Below are 8,155 nucleotides of genomic sequence, written 5' to 3' on the forward strand. Positions count from 1 at the left end.
GCACTAGCTCACTTGGTCTTCACTACATTCGGGCTACTTCATATTACCTCTCTCTTGCTCAGCCATAACTATCACTTGGCTAATACTCTTTGCTTAGCTATTTCTTAAGTTCCTTAATTTTTTACTTCATTTACCTACTAAAACTATCACTCAGTCAAGCTTATGTATTACTCAATTTCTAGTATTCTCTTCTAAACATCAACTCAATCATCTTCTTCACTTCATATAATGATTATAAGACACATTATCTTGTCAAAGACTAACTGATCAGGTGCCCACTATAATTCCATCATACTTACACCTCTTTCCTCATCAAGTTCACTAGTTCATCTAGTTATCTCTCTTTTCAAATCCTCTTCATCAATCAACTAATATGGCACTCTACACTATTACTAAATGTCTTACCAGTAAGGTTTGAAATCAATGACAACATAACAATTATTCCAATTGTAGTTTCCAACAATCTCCCTCTTTAACATTGGTAGAAATACCTCTAGTTAACATGCAAATACAAAATATTTTCTCATGATTGGTGACTATAAGCTCCCTCAGTATTCTATATCGGATCTTTATTAATATCCTTAGTTTCATTTTGATTCTCATCTCCTTAGTTTTATTATGATTCTCATCTCATGAATTACATGTACCTCTGACATCAATTATAATATCAAATTTAATAGCTCCCTTTATCACATACATCTCAATAATTTTTCTCTTCAAATTGAATGGTAACTATAGATATAATTCTCCCTCTTTCTTTCAGATATTGGATGATAACTTAGTAATATATTCTCCCTCTTTGACAAAAATACCAAAGATATTATTCATTTTTCGTCTTTTGTTTCAACATACACATAATCTTAGAATTTCCAATAACATATTCTTTAGTATGTATTCAATGAATTTTTTTCTCTGCAACTTCTCGCGTCTGCACCTTCCTACAACCTTGGTGAATGTCATCGCAGTCCTTGAGGGCATGGAGTCCCTTTCCACCACCCCTCCCTTCTCCTCTAGATATGTTGGAGGACTATTCACACCTTTTTCTGGACCTTTACGAATACTCAAAATGCCCAAGACAGGACTTGTTCTACTCGATGCCTAAACCCGATTGAAACACTTGTAGTCCCTAATGAGCTGGTCTATTTGGAACCCTACCTTCTGAGGGTCCCGTAGAGGATTTGAGTCATACCACAATCAATTCCCTCAAACCAAACTAGTTGGAGGTGGTTATTGGATCCAAGAGTCCTACCAGGACTAGGGCAAAACCAATGGTGGTTTCAAGTGTTATAGGGCCAAAGATTTCTCTCCCAGATTATGTGGTTGACTTGATTTCATTGAGACTTAGCCTTATAGACCATACTATTTTTTCTTTTAGACCTAATGTGGACATGGTTAGGAAACGATGATGTTCAAGATGGAGACTATCTAGATTGATAATAGTCTCAACAATGGCACACTCCCTCTTCCTATTCAAATTCACTATAGAGACAAAGCGAAACACCATCCTAGAGAACTCTTGGCACTATGGTAAACACATGTTGATGCTTGCTAGATAGAAACTTACATTCTACCCTAATCAAGATCTATTCAATTTGGCGCTTGTAGATGGATTAGAGACTCCTTTAGAAACTTCATTAAGGTTGGTTTAACCCGTCTTTCCAATGCTAAGATGGGGTTTTCTAGGATATGTGTGAATGTAGGGATGAATAAACATTTGCTGACTACAATGGCTCTAAAAAATCAAATTGGGGTGCTTGGTCACAACCAATTTTATACCAAATTGATACACCCTTTAGCCAAAACTATAATATATTTTTCCATCTAGTTGTGGACTATAGAAGGACTAAGAAACTTAAAGAGAAAGTCTCCTCACCTGGAGTTGTTGCAATGAAATGTTCAAAGAATTCAGATGCAAAGGACTAGGCCAAAGTGGATACCCTAGTGATAATGGATATGATGGCAACACATTCTTCTGGTGAGAAGGAGAGACTACTAGATAAGGATGAGGAATGGACCAAGAAAAAGGAGTTTGAGAGGGCCCTAGAAATGTAGGATACTACTAACTTAGAAGTGAGGGAGACTATTGACAGTTTCACTATGGTAGAGGTTGATGGCAATTCTAAACTTGAACGAGAGATAAGGCATTACAAATTAAGAAAGTTACCTAATTTGTTGGGGGAAAGAGAATTTCTTCTTGAACCTCCTAAATGAAGAGGGGTGTCCTAAGGCCACCAAAGCCCATAACATCTCTCTGGTAAAGGGGAATAGCTCAATTTTTTGGGATGGTACTCTAGTGGTTCACTATTGGGTATTATTGAAATACATTCCCCAAGGAAAAAGGGAACTATATTGACATCCTAGATAGGGATGGTTGGACTATACGCAAGAGGAAGGTAACAAAGTAGATGTAGACACAATAGTGAAAGTGGGGAGACCACCAACTAAAAACCTCTGATAGAAGGAGACAACAAAAGACTTTGGTTGAGATCCAAACACACAAAAAATGAAGATAATATCCTAGAATCTAAGAGGGCTTAATAGCCCCAGGAAGAAATATGAAGTTTTAAAAAAAGATTATAGAACTTAAGACTGACATGATTCTTTTGGAGGAAGTAAAAGTGATGTAGGAGAATCTTAGGCTTGTTGGCAATTCTACAAGATAGTATGGTTTGACCTTGGAGTTAGAGGACTCGGTCAAAGAATGAAGTGTGTTTTGGCCGTTATTGAGTTGTTCATGGTTGTATTAACTGAGTGATTTGGTTAATAAAGATGTTTGGTGATGCTTATGGTACTCAACGTACACTACGAGCTCAGTTCATACTTTAGGGCTTAATTATGCCCATTTTTTGTATCGATCATGTAGATTGGAATAAATATGCTCAATTATGTTTGATGGAATGCTAACACTTGATGTGGTTTTCTTTGATATTTAGTTTGGTCTTGGTCTCTATGGTGCCTAAATTGTTTAGGAGAAATTTTTTGACATTTAATTTAGGTTGTGGATAGTTAATGAGTGTTGTAGCCAACTTGTGGCTTATGAAAATATTTAATGTAAGGGTTTATTTTAATTTGTATTGGGCTAGGCTGACTTCTGGCTTAGTTGGGTATAAGTAGGGGGTCTTGCAGAGTTTTTTAGGCATTCATTGGCAGGAGTTAGTTATCATCCAACTGGGAGAAGAGGATGAAGTTTATGAGTGAACTTTGAAGGGCTAGTAGATGAGGTTTGGAAACTAGGAGATTACTTGGTGGGCTTGTGAGCACAAGTTGAGACTTTCCTTGTGGTTTTCCTCCAGAATATGGATTCGGATTAGCTGGAATTATGATTATGAGTTGGATCTTCAGAGATCTTGTAGAACTATTTTGCAACTTATTTTGTATTTATCCCTAACCCCAAAGGACTTACAACTAGGTATATTGCATGTAAACAATTGTTATATGAATAACGTGTTGTGATTTAGTATCAAAGATTTCTTTATTGTTGTGTTTTCTATTGTGTGTTTATTTATTGTGGGTTAGGACATCTCCTTTGGGGATTCTCCTGACTTTTATTGCATCAGGTGGTATTAGAGCATAGTTGATCTTGACTGTGTAGACCAAGTGTTGAACCAAATGTAGTTTGCACTAGGACTTGGGTGAAGACTGGAAGAGAAGGTTGATCTTGTGGAGCTGATTGATGTTTTGGATTTGTGTATTTATTTCTTTGGTTATGTAAAGGATCTTGGAAGATGCCTCCAAGAATATTGGACCCTAGGGTGATTGATGATCTCTATTATGTCATGGAAGCTAGGTTCTCAAAGAAGATAAGGTTGACGAAGAGAGACATGATTGCTGAAATTGTGAGTGATTTGGGTGGTGTACATCAACATGTGGGTACTAGAGATGGTTATGAAGAAGTTTCTAAAGACTTTGAAGTTGGTGGATGGAGTGGTGAGGACAAAATTGACATTATGGTGAGACCTATGAGAAATGGGTTTGGTCAGTTTGCTAGACCTGCTTCTCAGTTAAAACTGAAGCATAAGATAAAGGTTTCTAATTTCTTTAAAGGTACTTTGAATCTTAAAGACCTGATTAATTGGATTGGTGAATTGGAAGAATACTTTGAGCTTGAGGATATTGAGGATCCAATTAGAGTAAGGTTGGCAAAAACTAAGTTTAAAGCACATGCTGCTCTTTAGTGGAAAGAACCACAAAGAGACAGAGAGGAGGAAGGTGAAATGAAGATCACTAGATGGAGGATGATTGTAAATAAGTTGAAGGCTAAGTTCATTCCTTCTGATTATGGGCTTGATTTTTTCAATAGGTTGCATAATTTGAAGCAAAAAGATATGGTTATGAAAGAGTATACAGAGGAGTTCTACAAGTTGACTATTCAGTCTAGGCATAGAGAATTGTCAAAAGAGAAGGTATCTTGGTACATTAATGATTTGAGATTCAATATCCAAGATATTGAATCTTTGAATCTTTCAATAGCCTTCTTGAATTTGTCTTCTTTTCTCTGGAAGTCTTCTTAAACAGAGATTAAACTGCATTTGCCTCTAATTTTGTTCTCTGACGGATCGAAGATGGAAGCCAAACTTGCTCTTGCTCTTGCCAACGGTGTGCTGGGCAAGATTGGAGAGATTGTTGCACAACAAGCATTTAATGAGGCATCTCTATTCCTCAACTTCAGAGACGATTTCAAATGGTTGCAGAAGAATCTCAGGCAGATATGCTCTTCTCTACAAGCTGCAGATGAGCAGACAGAGCATAGTGAAGATGTAAAAGAATGGCTGGTGGAAGTGAGGAACATTGCTTTTGATGCAGAAGACATAATTGACGAGTGTTCTGTTGAGCATTTGTACACAAGTAGTAGCAGTCAATCATGTGTGTGCAGTTGTAGTCAATTACTCTTTCGTTATAAAATGGCGAAGAGGATTAAAGAGCTCAAAGAGAGGATGAACTCTACCGTTGAAGGGGCACAGCGGATCAAGCTTTTCCATGATGTGTCCCATTTAAGTCAGCCCTCGACAAGTACATCTGAAAGTGAAAGAGGAGCAGAGCTGAAAACAATCGTGGACAAAGATGCACCAGCCGTGGCTATTGACTACAAGGTCGATAGGATTCAAGCATTGTTGGAGAACACTGCCCTACCTGTCATTGCCGTGGTGGGTATGGGCGGGGTGGGGAAAACATTCCTCCTGCAGCGCGTCTTCAATCGATCAAAACATAGGTACGACTGTTCTGCCTGGATCTCTGTTTCCCAGACTTGCTCTCTTCGGAAATTGCAGTGTGATCTAGCCTTTCAAATGAATTTTCAAATAGACGGTAGCATAAGTGATTGGCTAGCAGCTGAGTTAATACATGGGAATTTAGATGGCAAAAGATGTTTGATTGTCCTGGATGACGTGTGGAGGACAAGTGTAGAAGGAAACTTGATCTCTAGACTTGGTCTTACTACTGGCCGTGATAACCAGTGTAAAATAGTTGTTACTACCAGAAGTAGAGATGTTGCTCAAAACTTGAATGCCCACATCTATGAGATGGAACACCTCTCGAAGGAGGAGAGCTGGGAGCTGTTTTGCCAGTTTGCCTTCCGAGATCCTGAGGGAAATAGGCCGCCTCAGCAGATGGAGAGATTGGGTCGTCAAATTGTAGAAGAATGTGGGAGGTTGCCACTGGCCCTAAAGACTGTTGCCGCATCCCTTGCTAAGTCTTCCCTCACTACATCAGATTGGGAATCAAAACTGGAGCAGTTAAAAAAGCTCAGAAATACAGGTCAGGATCCCACAATGAAGATTTTAAAGCTTAGTTATGACTCTCTTCCTTCCAATCTGAAATCTTGCTTTGCTTATTTTTCTTTTTTTCCCGAGGATACATATATTTCTTTTTCTAGTGCTAAAGCTAAGAGAGCGAATATATATTTGGACTATGTGATATATCTATGGATAGCCGAAGGATATATTCCACAACAAATTGATAGAGAACAGTGTGATATTGGGCTAGATTATGTACAGCATTTTGTAAATTTATGTTTGCTGGAAGTAAATACAGTTTACAGTAGTTACACTATACACGACATGTTGCTTGATTTGGCTGTGAATATATGTAAAGAGCATGATTGTGAATTTAGTCTTCCCTCCAAAGAAATCAGTTGCCGCAGATTATTAGTGGCTAAGAAATATGTCGCCATTAATGAGATTTCAGAAAGGCCTCTTAATTGCCAGCGAGTTCTACGCACGCTGTCATTCTCTGGGAATCCTGGCATTACAAGTATTCCGGAACAGTTGCTGGATCATGCGAGAGCGCTCCGGGTAGTTGACTTTAGCCACACTAGCATCTCCACATTGCCCAAATGTGTTGGGAAGTTGAAACTTCTCAAGGTTTTGAATTTGTCCTACACACAGATCAGGGAGGTGCCGGATTGTGTTAGAAGGCTGAAGAGTCTTCAGTACCTCGATGTTTCCCGTTGCAAGCTGCTACAGTGTCTACCTGAGTGGATAGGAGAGCTCAAATCGCTCTCCTATCTCAATGTAGAGTGGATCGCAGATGAAGGTACTGCTGTGCTTGATATGCCCAAGAGAGTGTCGCGGCTCTCTTGTTTGAGGACAGTGAAATCGGATTGTTTCACACTGAGTTTTGATGAGAATGAATTGTTAAGTGTTAAAGATGTTGGCAAATTGACCAGTCTCCAAGAACTACACTTTGCTTTTAAAGATGTACGGGTGCTGAGAAGTGCAGAAGACGGCGCCTTTGACGGTCTGGTCAAATTGAGAATTCTGGCAGTGAGAAATCGCATTCCTGATGTAATGGAGGGTGACAGAGAAGAATCCACAAGTCTTCCAACATTCCCGGAGAAAATGAAGCTAATGAAGGATCTTCAACAACTTTTTCTTTATCGTTTCTCTGTGCCGAGTTGGATATCCGGAATGCAAAATTTGACAGGCCTTTACTTGAAAAACTGCAGTGGTTATTCATCGCTCCAAAAGATGCCCAACTTACGAAAACTGATTTTGCTGGATGATTTGAAATGCAGAGAATTGCCAGAGGAGTTCGGAGAGAGGGATGGATTTCCTAAGCTGGAAACTTTGCAGATCAGAAACTTCCCTGTTTTGGAGGAGTTGCCGGCGTTGGAGGAGGGAGCGATGCAATGTCTGCAACTACTATTCATAAAGAATTGTCCGCAGGTGAAGAGAGTTCCGGAGGGATTGGAGAAGTTGAGGAGACTGAAGAACATAGATGTTGGAAAGGGAAGTGGTGAGTTAGAGGAGAGGTTAAAGGAAGACGGGGAAGATTGGAAAAAAATCAAGGCTAAGAATTTCCGCATCGAGATATTCTTGTATGTGACATAGCATACTGAATGGTTGTGTACGAGGACTTCACACCTGCCATTTGATGATTAGTTTAGCCCAACAATAATAAAGTTGTGTTTTTGGTTCTCCAAAAACAATACGCAATGACGATAAGACTACGGTTATTTTTAAATTAATTTTAGTTTAAGTAAATCTACGTGTATTTATAACCGATCAAAAACATATATGTTTATTTATATATCAGTTAAAATATTTTAGTAATAGTTTAAAATAAGTATTTTGCGTAAATTTATAGTATCAATTCAGTCATGTTTTCATTTTAAATATTTATCTTCAAAATCCAAATATTTGTTAAAAATTAAGTAATTGTAATACTATCATATTTATTTATAGTTTATTTTTCTATAAGAATTACATTATTTTATTTTTGATATAGTTCTTAATATAAACATCTAAATTTTAATTTTATTAAAACTTATATATTATATCATAATATTTTTTATAAAGAAATTCTTTTACTTTTTTTAAAAAAAGATTGTTATTTTATTATTTATTACTTTGATATATTTAATTTATATTTTGTTTAAGAATTATTATATTATTAGACATCTCATTAATACCATGCTTATTGTTAAATATTAATATTTTGATATATAAATGGTTGTGAAAATTAAGGTCGAATCTAGTGAGTGTATATTGGTCATTCGTCAAATCATTGATAATATGTACTTAAATAATGATTTTTTAAAAATGGTGCATAGGTTTGGCAACTTTATTATAGTGCTCTTCCTTATAAGAAATAGAGTAGATTGTAGTTGATATTGACAATTTGTGTTATTTTATTACATGTATACGTAGTTGTGGAG

The 8,155-nt window shown here is 37.2% G+C and overlaps 1 protein-coding gene across 1 annotated transcript; it reads left to right on the forward strand.

Moving 5' to 3' along the window:
• Window positions 1–4,508: 4,508 nt before the first annotated feature.
• Window positions 4,509–7,481, forward strand: LOC149560443 (putative disease resistance protein RGA3). The gene has a single exon (XM_089824687.1). The coding sequence runs from the start codon at window positions 4,563–4,565 to the stop codon at window positions 7,326–7,328; it is 2,766 nt and encodes a 921-aa protein (XP_089680813.1). The 5' UTR covers window positions 4,509–4,562; the 3' UTR covers window positions 7,329–7,481.
• The last annotated feature ends 674 nt before the right edge of the window (window positions 7,482–8,155 follow it).

This window comes from Cupressus sempervirens, chromosome 4 (genome assembly GCF_028749045.1).
Source record: "Cupressus sempervirens isolate cs-2001-9-10 chromosome 4, ASM2874904v1, whole genome shotgun sequence".
Taxonomy (NCBI): Eukaryota; Viridiplantae; Streptophyta; class Pinopsida; order Cupressales; family Cupressaceae; genus Cupressus; species Cupressus sempervirens.

Excerpts from the sequence above, each read along its gene's own strand:
- LOC149560443 (XM_089824687.1), top strand. The coding sequence starts at position 4,563 with ATGGAAGCCAAACTTGCTCTTGCTCTTGCCAACGGTGTGCTGGGCAAG.